This window comes from Metopolophium dirhodum, chromosome 1, assembly GCF_019925205.1.
Source record: "Metopolophium dirhodum isolate CAU chromosome 1, ASM1992520v1, whole genome shotgun sequence".
In the NCBI taxonomy this organism is placed as follows: Eukaryota; Metazoa; Arthropoda; class Insecta; order Hemiptera; family Aphididae; genus Metopolophium; species Metopolophium dirhodum.
In genome coordinates, this window is record NC_083560.1 from 143,925,371 (window position 1) to 143,940,221 (window position 14,851).

At 36.0% G+C, this 14,851-nt stretch overlaps 2 protein-coding genes across 2 annotated transcripts; both read right to left on the reverse strand.

The window, feature by feature from the left end:
* Positions 1–345: 345 nt before the first annotated feature.
* On the reverse strand, positions 346–3,680 carry LOC132933049 (uncharacterized). The gene is made up of 3 exons (XM_060999386.1): positions 2,436–3,680; positions 1,543–2,268; positions 346–372 (listed from the first exon to the last, which is right to left on the reverse strand). The coding sequence occupies exons 1-3, from the start codon at positions 3,678–3,680 to the stop codon at positions 346–348; spliced, it is 1,998 nt and encodes a 665-aa protein (XP_060855369.1).
* Positions 3,681–13,039: 9,359 nt separating this feature from the next.
* Positions 13,040–14,542, reverse strand: LOC132933051 (uncharacterized). Its single transcript, XM_060999387.1, has 3 exons — positions 14,538–14,542; positions 13,301–14,046; positions 13,040–13,227 (listed from the first exon to the last, which is right to left on the reverse strand). Exons 1-3 carry the CDS (start codon positions 14,540–14,542, stop codon positions 13,040–13,042), a joined length of 939 nt encoding a protein of 312 aa, XP_060855370.1.
* Positions 14,543–14,851: the final 309 nt, after the last annotated feature.

The following is a 14,851-nucleotide window of genomic DNA, read 5'->3' on the forward strand; positions in this document are numbered from 1 at the left end:
GTTTTTAGGTGAGTCAAATTTGGTAATCATAAATTTAGTGTAGCATACAAAATATACTGCAACAGATTCTAAATAATATTAATACAATAACAAAATATAACTTATGGAATATATGGGACAATTCTTTTATACTTGAATTAGACAACAGTAATATAATTTCCCTACATGTATACTATGAAGGTAGTACTAAATATATTACAGTTTTGAGGTAATATAATTTGCTAATTATAAATTTTATGTATTTTATGTACAGTTTTTAGGTGAGTCAAATTTGGTGTAAAATACAAACGATGCTACAGATTTTAAATAATACAATATAAATAAACATAGTAAAAATGAATGTATTTAATTAATTTCTTGAAATTCTTCAATCTTTAGCATGAAATCAAATTAATAAATAAAAAATATACATAGCTACTGCTTTTATTAAATTGTATGATTATATGACTATAAACTATTTGAAACAACTTATATAGGTAGGTTTAATTATGAGTATAATATGAAATAAACTATTTAATACATAATAAATTAATTAGGTACTTGAATAGACAATAGTAACATAACAAACGTATAGTATGTTGTGCTTAATATATTACAGTTCAAGTGAGTTAATTGGTTGAGGTAATGTATTATGATATGACTATAATATATGGGTAGGTTTTGAGCCCATGTCAAACGATTATGTGGTTAAATATTAAATGTATAATAAAATATTTCAGTTGTTAGGTTAGTCAAATTATGTATATTAATAGACAAAATATAACTTATTATGTATTTAATTAAATTGTGGCAGTTAAATTGTATTATGATATGACTATACTATTAAACTATTTAATAATTAATATTTAATTAATACTATTTTATTATCTACACATTTATTGAGCGACCCACCTATATTATTTAACAAGGGCTGGATAATATGGTTCTTTACTTGAATAGACAATAGTACAATATAACTATATAACCCACTTAATTCATTAAAGTTTTTAGGTGACTTGATTGGTTGAGGAAATTAAAAATTATAATGCTGCAGATACCATATAATACAATATTAATAAACAAATAGATCTTCATATATTTCAGTAAAATCTGGTAGTTAAATATTGTATAATGATATGCCTATACTGTTTGATATTGCTTATGTATAGGTACGTTTAGTAAATATTGTTTTTAAATAAGTAATTGATAAACAACAATTATTAATTTAGCGGCGTCACGTCGTTATTACTATATGCAGGCTTGAATATATGCCCTCGCAGTGGCGGCTCGTGGGGTTCGTTGAAGGTGGGGCACAAATATTTCCTTCTTTTTCCACTATGAGAACTTTGAACTTACCATCAATTCCTGTTGATTTTTTAAATGAAATAAAATTTTTTTTTGATACCTTTGATACCAAAACCTTATACTCTTATAAAGTATCTTGCAAAACAAATAATTAAAAAAAAAATTATGGTTTAAAAATAAATATTGAATATAATTATTATGCCGTTATAATATAGTTATAAGTTATAAGTACTTTTAACAATTAACACAATATTATACAGTAGTTATATTTTTGAATTCCAAATCGATCCGTCTGTCTTTTTTCTTCATGAATACTTTGATGACTTCTTCATTAAAATTTGATATTTGTTTCACCATTTTCTTTTCAATTGATAACATCGCTAATGCTGTTAATCGCTCTTCTGCCATACTATTTCGAAGAAATGTTTTTATCCTTTTCAATGTCGAAAACGATCTTTCTGCTTCTGCAGATGTCATAGGTATTGTTGCTATAATACGTATAAGTTTAAATGTTTCTGAAAATATTTGTTCCAAGTTGTTATCAATAATAAACTGTAGTAAATTAACAGCACCTATTACGCTACGAAAATCTGTTCGTTTATATATAAGTTCCAATTCAGTTTGAAGCTTACTTTTATTTAAAAAAGGGTAAGCTTCAATTGTTTCATCAACATATGTTTGTGGAAAACTTTTTTCATACAAAGGAAATTCAGTGGACATAAATAATAGAGACGCGTTTAAATGAGCTTTATATTCGAACCTATCTTTAACACAGACAATAAGAATATCACAGACTTCTTTTGCAACACAAATTCTAGAAAGTAGTGTATCATCATCACGTTTTCTTTTTGGTCTACATTGAGTTACTTCACCTGGCATTTCATTTTGAAAATTATCGAAATTTTGTCTTTCTTTTTGAATATTTTCTTCAAATCGAGAAATGGCATTTTTCACTTCGATAGAGTCAATTTTCCGTTTTTGCAACTGGTTATATAATATATTTACATGTGGCATTAAACAATGAAAAACATTTAACCAAAATATAAATTTTTCATCATTTAACATTCTACGTATAGCGCACGCCTGATTAATTGCAATATTTTGATTAAATGTATTTTCGATCTCTTCCATACATTCTATTAATAACTCACGATTTTCGTGTACAGTATTAACAATACGGCTTTTGAAGTTCCATCTTGTATTTGATGATCGAGGGATTCTATGGTTAACAACTTTATCCAAAACGGCAACTCTTTGCGGAGAATTAGAAAAAAATTAGTTACATCAGTCAAGTTGGAAAAAAAAATTCTTACATCACGGTTGTGCATTGTAGCTTGACTTAAGATTAAATTTAACTGGTGGGCATAACAATGAACAAAATGTGCATTTTTATATTCATCTTTTATAAGTTTTTGAACGCCGGAAAGTCGACCACTCATCACAGCAGCTCCGTCATAACTTTGCGAGATTAATTTGTCGTGGTTTTCTGTTACTTCTTTTAAGTTATATTTTATGCACTCTGATAGTGACTTTGCATCATGTCCAGATGGATTAAAAAAGCCCCAAAATCTCTCAACTGGCGTACCATTGGATAAAATATAACGAAATATTATGGACATTTGAAATTGTGCTGATACATCTGTCGTTTCGTCAGATATAACAGAAAAGAAATCAGCGTTTTTTATTTCGTTTTTAATATTTTGTCGAATAACAAATAGCATACATTCCAACATTTCATTTTGAATTATTTTAGAAAGGCCTTTAAATACTGTAGACTGTTCGAGGTGTAATTTTAAAGTGTTATCCAATTCAGAACTAAAATTAATAAGTCCGCGAAATATTCCTGGATTTTCAGAATCTGACTTCTCATTATGCCCTCGAAGAGCAAGTTCAAATGCACCACAAAATTTAATACAATCAATAATTTTAGATAAAATATAACGGTTGTTAGTTACAGTTTCATTATGTTTTTGTATACTAAGCCTAAATGCATTTGAAAGTTGTTGCCTTATATCTTGTTTACCCAAAAGTTTCAAATTTAAATGCGCATTTAAATGTAAACTTGATTTTATGTGTGTACTAATTTTATTGTTCAAATGAGCTAAATCATTTATTCCGTTTTGTGACCAATTTTTATCACCAGAAGTACGACAAAAAAGTATACAAGGAAAACAAAACAAACGGTTCGTTTTAGAACAACCACATAACCAATCATGTTTTGAATAAATGTCTTTATTAAAACTTCTTTTAAATTCTCTAGACTTTGTTTTCTTAATTTGTATTATATTTAAATTTGGCATTGGCCTACCTTCTTTTTTTATTTCAATATTTTTCTCAAGAGGTAAACTTGAAAAGTGGATATTCAGTAAATGCTCGACCGTAACATATGTATCCATGATGACAAATGATAAAAATATTTAATTAATTAGGTATTAATCACTATACACTATGCACCATACACTAAATAGTAAAAATACCACCGATAAAGTGATAAATGACAGTACAAAAGTACTAAACGTTTAATAAAATAAACAAAACACACTTAACAGAATTATTAGAATGAACAAATAATAATTAATTGTTATCTTATCATGTTTTCAAAACCGGCGACGGTCGACATTAACAATACGAAGGCAATAGAACCGACAAAATATTATAAATCGTAATAAAAATAGAATTCGGGCACAATCCGATTGTGCCCGGCAATGCCGTATTAATTCGTGTCGAAAAGTGGGGGAAATCTAGTACTGTTGATCGGATTATCCGGGCACAACTTCGTTGTGCCCGCCGCCCAATGCGTATATATAGTATACACGTACCGTATCTAGGAGCACCCGTATTTGATAAAACATTGTTTTCGATAATATTCAAACTACCAAGTACCAACTTATATCATGATGGAAGAAATACTTATTCAATATTAATTTTAATAATTGAATATACATTTTTCTTCTTTCTTCTCAATTTTTTAGGTGGGGCATGTGCCCGTGTGCCCTATAGCACGAGCCGCCACTGGTCGGAGGGTTAGATTTTTTCGCACATTATGGTTTAAGAGTCATAGATTTGACGTCAGTTTTCAACTCAATAGGTAGGCAGCTAGGTTTAGGCGTGTGTGCAGATGACTTGCGGGTCGTGGTTTCGATGCCGGCCGCCGGGATTGTCGTTAATTTGCGGCGGCCGTGATAATCCGTTTTTTTTTTCGTTCTTTACCTTTTGCTATCACTTCATCCATTACTTAATTTTGTGTTTTCGGTGACAGTAATGAACGCTGTTCGCGATTCGACGTAGTCGGATTGCATACCTGACGACGTGACCCGGCCGTCACACATTGTCCGCTATCCGACGAAGTCGGATAGCCTACCCTATTACTACGGCGAACGTCATTCGAGGTGACTGACCTGCTAGACCCTCAAAAAAAGACGACGGCTATATGATTTGCATGGACGCCCGAAATGTTTTACAATTTTTTTCACGTAATGTATTACTTAATTTTGCGTTTTCGGCGACAGTAAAGAACGCTGTCCGCGATTCGACGCAGTCGGATTGCATACCTGACGAAGTTACCCAGCCGTCGCACATTGTCCGCTATCCGACGAAGTCGGATTGCCTACCCGGACTACTGAGGTGACTGACCGGCTAGACACCCTAAAAAGATAGCGGCTATATGATTTGCATGGACGCCCGAAATATTTTGAATTTTTTTTTTTTTTTTTTTTCACGTAATTAATTTTTGTGTTCTCGGTGACAGTAATGAACGCTGTCCGCGATTCGACGCAGTCGGATTGCATACCTGACGACGTGACCCAGCCGTCGCACATTGTCCGCTATCCAACGAAGTCGGATAGCCTACCCTTATTACTACGGCGAACGTCATTCGAGGTGACTGGCCTGCTAGACACTCAAAAAAGACGGTGGCTATATGATTTGCATGGACGCCCGAAATGTTTTACATTTTGTTTTCACGTAATTTGCCTACCCGGATAACTGAGGTGACTGACCTGCTAGACAATCTAGCGAAACCTCAACCAAGGGGTTGTTGCGTTTCGCTGGGCACCGCGGGGATGACAGACCGCGGTGCTCGCCGAAGGCCAGGGCGTCCTCGTCGCCGGTAGATGGATACTGGCTTATTTATAAGCTTGCTAACACCGCGCCACCGTCACTCTCACGGCTGGTCAAGTGGACTGAGTGGCGACGTGCTAGTGGGTGCGGACGTGAACGCGGGGTCCACGGTGTGGCATGACGACAGACCGGACAGTCGAGGTGACATCGTGGTCGACTTCATAAGTCAGAGAAACTTAAAAGTCCACAATCAACCGGGCGTACCGACGTTCAGGAACCGCGGGTCGGCGTACCTGGACGGAACTCTGTCGTCTAACAACGTCAGAGTTGTGGACTGGTCCGCCACTCACGACCTGACGTCAAGCGACCATGCGTTGATCTGCTTTGACATCATTACACAGAATAGCGCCCGAGGGCCTCCTAGGGAGAACGCACAAGGCTTTAGCTGCAGCCGGACGGACTGGAAAAAGTTCAGAAAGACCTTAGCCGACAGAAGAGACGCTAGGATAAGGGAACTCGAGTGCCCGGACGTCGAGAGTAGTACGATAGCGCTCTCAGACGTGCTAAGAGAAGCGTGTGAAGCACACATGACTAAAAGACAGGAGACCAAGCATAGACCTCCTCCATGGTGGAACGGAACGCTGGGCCGAGAATTGAGCACCCTCGGCCGTTGGAAGGTGAAACTCAGAAATGCCAGCAACGCATTCGAGCGTCGGGCTGCGCGCGCCAAGTTCAAGAGGCTGAAAAAGGCCCATAAGAGAAACTGCTTCAGGGCCAGACGCAAAGCCTGGCGCGACTTTGTGACGGAGACGGGGAACGAGAAACCTTGGGGCCCCGTCTTCAAGTGGCTCAAGACAGGTGGTACTAGACCCTCTGAGAACCTTCCAACAGCCGTTCGCAAAAGCGACGGCACGTTCACCACGTCTCTAAGGGAAACCGGAGAAAAGCTGATGGATACCCTGGTTCCCTGTGACAGCTACGATAACGAAGGTCCTGAGCAGATAGCGGCCAGGACGGAGACGGGAGTGAGAGTCGGCTCCTTCAGTAAATGGTCTGAAAACCCTGGGCACATCGAACCCTGCGACGTTGAGGAGGTGAAAGGGGCCATATGGCGGATGGCACCTAAGAAGGCTCCGGGCATGGACGGTATAACGGCCGGAATCCTGAGGCAAGCCTGGCCGGTGCTCGGGCACAACATATCTGCGATATTTAACAACTGCCTCAGGGCGAAAAGATTCCCGAGCACATAGAAGGCGGCCAGGCTCGTGGTGATCAAGAAATCACCCGATAAAGACCCAGCGGAGGCCAAATCCTACCGTCCTATAAGCCTCCTACTCGTGTTATCCAAAGCACTCGAACATGTAATAGTAGACAGGATAAGACGCGAAACCAGGGCACCTCGAATTTTACCTGCCCGCGGACCTCCAGCCACATGCCGGCATATTCCCCGCCCAACTCCGACCGAGAGTTCACGGGCCCGGCCAACTCGTGGACGAACACGTGCAGGATGAAAGTCTGGCTGGGAGACACCCATCCAACTACAAGCACCAAACCCGAACATTCGGTACGGACACGGCATCCGGCAAAAGAAAACCGTACCACTCATAAAAGGTCGCATCGCGGCAGCGTAAACAACTGCCCCAACGTCGATGCTAGTGGGAAAAGAGTCGTTGTGAGTACTCTGGATAACGGATCCTCAAATCTCATTTCGCGGGTCACTGGGACGAGCCCTACTGAGAACCCGACCTAGCTAACGCCCGAACGGAATCAGTGCCCAGTGAGCTTTGTGGCGTGCGTCCGGCCGATGTGCGCGGGCACCTCGCGTGCTCGCGCTCACCGGCCGCGCGTTCGCGACTTATGTGGATGGCCTCGCGAAGACTGTGGAAGTAGCGCCTTAGTAGAAGGGGAGTTACTTGACTGGGTCGAATCCAGCGCTCGCCGACGCGGTTATACGAAACCCACCGATCTATCTTGTACAAGAGTAGCCGGCGGGGGACCGTCAGCCTGGCGCCAGGGCGCCCTGACGTAACCTGTCGGAGGGATGTTTCCGCGTCACCAAAGGCGTGAAGGAGCCGCCCTCGTGACATATGGCTAAAGGTGTAAAAACCCCCGAGGGAATGGTCTTATAACTCCCCGTCACACAGTGGTTAGAAATGACCTGCTAGACACCAAAAAAATCGCAGCGGCTATATGATTTTTTTACGAAATTTCGAATTTCCAGCGGCATAACCCGGGCTACCACGTCGAACCACGGTGGCCCTAACCTTATCACCAGACCTCCTTATCACACACCAACCGGCTCGAGACCGTCGACCAGATCAAAAGACCACTGCAGCTTCCGACATCGGTTAAAACTCTTCGCCAAATAAAAAGACGACGGCTATATGATTTACATGGACCCCCAAAATGTATTACAATTTTTTTGACTTAATTTTACGTTTTCGGTGACAGTAATGCACGCTGTCCGCGATTCGACGCAATCGTATTGCATACCTGATGACGTGACCCGGCCGTCGCAAATTGTCCGCTATCCGACGAAGTCGGATTGCTTACCCTTATTACTACGGCGAACGTCATTCGTGGTGACTGACCTGCTAGACACTCAAAAAAGACTGCGGCTATATCCATGACGCCCGAAATGATTTACATTTTTTTTTTCACGTAATTTATTACTTAATTTGCGGTTTCTGCAGCAGTAATGAACGTTGCATACCTGTTGCCGAGACATATAAGTCCAACGTCGAGGTTGGTGACTGACCTGCTAGACCCCAAATAAATCGAAGTGGCTATATGATTAGTTGGACCGTCCGAAATATTTGAATTTTATTACTTGATTTGGAGTTTTTGACGGCAGTAAAAAACTTACAGCCGGTTAACTAATCCACCATCCTTATCACAAATCCACTATTCTTATCATTTATCCAGAATCCTTATCAGTAATCGAAATTCCTTATCAGTAATCCATTTTTCTTATCAAAATCCACCGTTCTCTTCATAAATCCAACACCCTTATCACTAATTTTCATAAAAATCCATCATCCTTATCACAAATCCACTTTTCTTATCATTAATCCTACATCCTTATCAGTAATCCAAAATCCTTATCAGTAATCCAAAATCCTCATCACTAATCCACTTTTCTTATCAAAATCCACCGTTCTTATCATACATCCTAAATCCTTATCACTAATTTTTTCACAGATCCTTATCACCAGACCTCCGTGTCACCCTTACACCGTCTAGCTCGAGACCGACACACCAGACCACAAGACCACTGCGGCTTTCGACATCGAAAACACTCATAACCAACACCCAGGGGTCTGGGGGTCTCCCCCAGTGACGCTCGGAGAGCTAGTCTCTCTATATAAAACTGAAACCCGAGGGCGCCTCCTATGTCGATTTTTCGTACAGAGTGAACCGCCAATGAAAAAATCGCATTTCCCGGACGGGCGGTCTCCCGGCGGCGGCGGAGCCGTCTCCGCGTTATCAACGCTCCTTATCACTCTTCTCGATTTTTTTCAAATTTTTTTCAGTTTTTCGAGTCTTACCCCCCCGGGGGTCCCCGGGCGGCCCTGTTTGGACCTTATTCAAGTTCCCCGTCAGATTTTGAGACCGCGCGCGCGTTTTTTGCCTTTTTTTCAAAAATTCGAGTTTTAGCCCTCTTCGACAATTCTCCGGGCCCCGTTCACCCCTTATTTGCGTTCCTCAATAAATTTTTATGCCACGCGCGGCCACACCCCGTTCGCGGAGAGAGCCTTGGCGGAGAAATCCGTCGCCGTGGTCGCGGCGTCGTCACGTTATTGACAATTTTTCGAAAATGTTCGACGCAGGTCGCCTCAAACCCCCCTTTGAGAGGTCCGACCTCTGGGACGAAGACGTATTCGCGTTCCCCGCTAAATGTATATGCCACCTGCGGCCGTACTTCCTCCGGGACGGGTCCCGGGGCCTTGGGACGACGCCGAGAGCCGAGTGCCGATATCGCCGCCGTCGAGTGGGTATTACTATATACAGGCATAAATACATGCGTCGGAGGGTTCGATTTTTTTCTTTCGTAAAATACCAAAATTTTACGTTTTTTTTTTTCAAAATTTGAGTTTTACGCCTATTGAAGACGTCGGACCTCCCCGTTGATGACTTCTTCCCGTTCCCCGCTTAATTTATTAACCGCAAAAATATGAAGTACCTACTACGTAGTAAAGGTATTATATATTTTTGCTCACGATTAAATATACAATACCTACCTACCTACATATGTGGTTAAATATTAAATATGAAATACCTATACTATGTAGTGGGTCCATAATATATTACAGTTTTTAGGTGAGTCAAATTTGGTAATCATACATTTAGTGTAGTATTCAAAATAAACTGCAACGGATTCTAAATATTACAATATTAATACAATAGCAAAATAAAACTTAATGTATCTAATTAAAGTCTAGCAATTAAATCGTATAAAGATATGGCTATATACTATTTGAAATAACTTATATAGGTTTGTTTAATTATGAGTAGGGAACGGATTTTATTGTAATAAAAAAATCAAAATATGTACATAAATATGTACTTATTTTTAATGAAATATGTAAAAAAAATATTAAAATATGTAATAACTGCTTAACAAAAAAAATAATATAAAGTGGCAGTTTCAGTATTTAGACTTGAAATTATATTTTTAATTTTTTCAAAATGTTCACAATAATACAGAGCTGCTTCTAACCACGTACCCCATCTCGTTAAAATAGGCTCTGGAGGTAAATTGAGATCGGGGTACAATTCTTTAAATTTTAAAACTCGACTTGGTGCTTTAAGAAATATTTTCTTAACCGTTGCTATTAATTGGTCTACGTCAGGGTAACTTGATCTTATTGTTTCTGCCACCCGATGAAAACCATGTGCTAAACAAGTGACATGTATTAGTTTAGGGAAAAATGCATTCAGAACATTACCTGCTTTACACATATACGGAACGGCATCAGACAAAAATAAAAATACATTTTCATATTTTACTCCTTCGGGCCATAATAAATTCATTGAATCGTTAAACAACTTAGCAATGGTTTTATGATTGCATTTATCTAACTGCTTACAATTTAAAAGAAACGAATTACAAGGCTCAGAACTAAGTTTACCAACAATAACATTACCCACATATCTACCATCCGCATCAGTCGACTCATCAATAGAAACCCAAATGGGTCCATCCTGTATATTTTGTCTAATTGATGTTAAAGTCTCCTCATAAATTACATTCACATATTTTTTCCTTATTGTACTTTCTTCTGGAATTGTTTTGCCAGTATATTGTTCTATAAAATCCTTCAATGCTGGATTTTTTAGTTTAAAAATTGGAATGTCAGCTCGAATAAATGCTCGGCATAAATCAGTATAAAATGTTGACAAATTATCATCAGAAGATGTAGAAGGCGAAGATGTTAAAAATTGTTGCTTAAATTTATTTTGACACTCTTTATTTTGTTTGTGTTTAGTGGTAGAAATATGTTGACTTACTTGAAAGCGCTGGCCTATTGATACCGATTTTTCACAACATTTACAGTATAAAACTTTACCATCGCTTCGAAATGTTTCATTCAGAAATTCTTTTAAATATGCGGCTACTTTATTATTGATTGAACTTGCAGCTTTAGGCATTCTAAACAATTTTGCAAAAAAAAACTTCGATGTAGGTACAAAGAAAAAAACAGATACGATACAAATAATTACATTACATCAGTAACTAAACATACACCGAAGACTGAAGAGTGAAACCGTAACATTGAATAAACACGTTATCTACCCACTTGTCCACGGTGTATAAAGTACGTAAGTCCATTTATAGGTTAGGTCATAATTTATGAGTATTATATGAAATAGGTAAACTGTTTAATAAATAATACTTATTTTTTTGCAACGCACCTATATTATTTAACATGATCTGGACTATATGGGATGGTTTTTTTATACTTGAATTAGACAATAGTAATATAATTAACCTACATGTATACTGTGTAGATAGTGTTATTTATTTTTTTTTGCAATTATTGATTCAATAATTCATGTGCTTATTACCAGAAATGTATAATACAATTTTTACAATTAATTTTAGCGTTTATACTTTTCATTTTAAATAATCCGTTGGCAGAATACGGTTATTTCAAATAATAAGAGACGCTTGCCTACGGTATTGCGTAGCTTAATCGCGGTAGTTGTAATTATTAAAAACTAGTAGTTAAAATATTGTTATCTTTTATCTGAAGATAGGCCATAAATTGTGTGCACAATAGTTTATTGTCAATGGTACTAATTGGATAGATATCAATTCTGTGGTACTCGTTTTCTGAAATACTGGAAAAACATGTCATAACAGCTATATAATAAAAATAACCCATATTATTGATAAAGATTATATTGAATATAAAATTTTATTATCATTATCAATTGAAGACCTGAGGGCAACAACATGACTTCTCCAATTTATACAATTTTTCAGGAATCGATTTAAACTGTTTTAAAAATTAAATAATAGTTTTAAAAATTAACAAAAAATATATTTAGATACAACGTCAGTACGTATAAGTAGTAGCCAGTGACAAGTTGTCAAATTCAAGTTTTTTTGTTCTAAAAAATAAAAAACAAAACTTGGAGATGTCTTGTTGTTGCACTAAGAAATTATATACATATAAATATTAGTAAGAATAATGTTATTAATATGAAAAAAATGTATACTTACCAGTAGTAGTATATATATGCCATTCCTGGCACAGTGCCTTATATAACAATAAAAGTTCAGAAAAACACCCGATATACAAAAAGTTCAGAAAATTGAAATGTAATAATAATTAAAATATTTTTTGCAAAAATCCCCCCAAAATATTTTTTTACAAATCTAATTGCAATAATAATTAAAATATTTTTTCACAAATCTAATTGTAATAATAATTGAAATATTTTTTTGCAAAATCCCCCCAAAATATTTTTCTCAAAACTTATGTCATAAATAATTAAAATATTTTTTCACAAATTGAAACGTAATAATAATTAAAATATTTTTAACAAAACTGAATGCAATATTTCTTAAAATAATTTTTAAGAAAATCTGAATGCAATAATAATTAAAATATTTCCCAAAATACTTATGTTATAAAGACACATTCCATGTAGGGTCAAGTGGGGTAATTGTAAACTAAATTCACAAGTTTTTAACATGACTTTAAACTATGGCTTTTTGGATAATTTTTCTTTTTTTCTTTTAGCATTATCATTGAGTTGCACATCTGAGAACTATAATTTGATTACTATACACAAAAATTTTCCATTATTTTATAAATTATAGCATATTTACAATTGCCCCACACATTTACATTTACCCCAATATTTTTGGGGCAAATGTAAATGAATACTTCAGTTTGTATGCATTGGATATGAATAAACTCTGGGGCAATAGTTATTTAGTTGTCATAAGTTTATTATTTTACATTGTCATTTAATTATCATTCATTTTTACATTTACCACAATATTAATACCTGGCGTGGGGCAAATGAGAACCATCATCATTTTTATATTTATATATATTAGGGGCAATTGGAAATGAAAAAATAAAACTGATTTTATTTATTAATGTGAGAAAAATTAACGATTCTTTATTCTTTAAGAAACATCCTTATATATATAACAGTTAATATAAAGTTAAACAATTTATATGACTAAAAATATCCTAATACTTATGTGTGAACAATGCCCATCAAATAAAAGGAGAGCAGTTTGGCTTTCATTGTTATTATATTGACGAAGTTGTTGTACATGATGAACAAAACACTGACTAAACCAGTTAAAAAATACAGACTCTTCCATCCAACCGTTCTTACTAACAGCATAAAATGTTCCTGAAACAAATAAAAAAAAAAATGTAAATTGGAAAAATAATGTATAGGTAACATCTGTTAATAAATAATATACCTGGATAGGCTTTAGGTGAGGTCCATCGAGCTTGAACGGCACATCCTTTGAAAACTATTAATGGTGGTAAATATTTACCATCAGCTGATACACATGCTAATACAGAAATTGATTCTCTACCTGAACCTCCAACTATACGATTAAAAGGTTGTCCTTTTTCACCAATTGCTTTTAGTTTTGAAGGGTCTGTGTGGAACCCACTCTCATCTGCATTAAAAAAGAACTCTGGGCGATTCTGCATATTATTTGCCACAACAACATCCATCAGTTTTTCATAAAAATCGTATACTACTTCTGGCTTTCTAGCATCTTTTCTTACTTTTTGTAGTTGTTCAGGTTTTTTAAATGATAATTTAGGATGCCTTTTCATAAATCCGTAATACCAGTCATCTCCAGGAATACCATTTTTAAATGGTGTGATAAAATTACTTTGCTTAATAAAATGTCCAACTAATTCTTTAAATTCATTTTTATCGCATGGATAACCCATTTTTGATCTAGCTATTAAACATTTTTCAAGTACTAATTCTATCTCATCAGAGAAAACACGAGACCGACCAGCTTTTGTACATGACATTGGAGTTTTTCTTCCTTTTATACGGTTAAAAACTACTGCCTTAGGAACATTAAATTCTTCAAAAGCTTGATTATATGTAAGACTTCCGCTTTTAACAGCATTCACAGCTTTTTCTAAATCATTTGGAGTATAACTAGGGCCACTTCGTTTTTTCACATAATTTCTCACCCTAAAATAAAAATAAATATTACTAATACAATTCAAAAATTAACTTGTGAACTTGTTTATATCAAATAGTAAAAGCTTGGAATCAGAACATGAATATTTAGGTATTGTTTAACTACCATACATAATTTTTTTTAATATATTTTACTGTTCTCATTTACCCCAAATTAATGTTTACAATAACCCCGTAACCAAAATATTTGGGGCAAATGTAAATTGTAAGTTATCTTAAGTAATAGTTATTTTAAATTAATTAATTATAACTATTATGTTCACGGATGTATCAAGTTCAAGTTTAATGTATAATAAGTATAAATGTACTTACATTTTGAAGCAGCAACGCAAAAAATAAAAACCGGTACAAGTTAGTATCACAGTTTGAAATTAAGGTGATTTTCACAACAACAATTTATTAACATAACCTAAAAATATTATCAATTATCTTAGTGCACAACTCCGAAACACATGTCTACCACTATAAAACACAACAAATACGTCATTATTACTAAAACTAAAACTTCCAACAATGCTATTTTCAATTACCCCTATTTACAATTACCCCCCTTGACCCTACATGAAATCAAGTCAAAAATACAAATGATACTAGGGAGGGCGTTCGCCCTCTCTACTCTGTAATAAAAAATAAAGAGGTAGAAAGGTATACCTATATTTTTTAATTACCTTTTCCTATCAGAGGAAGTATTATTGTTGGGGTCGTGAATTCTGTTACAAGCAACTACAAAATTACCTATGAAGAACACAACTATTCTTCTAAGGAACCCAGTTTATTATATATATGAATATAGAAT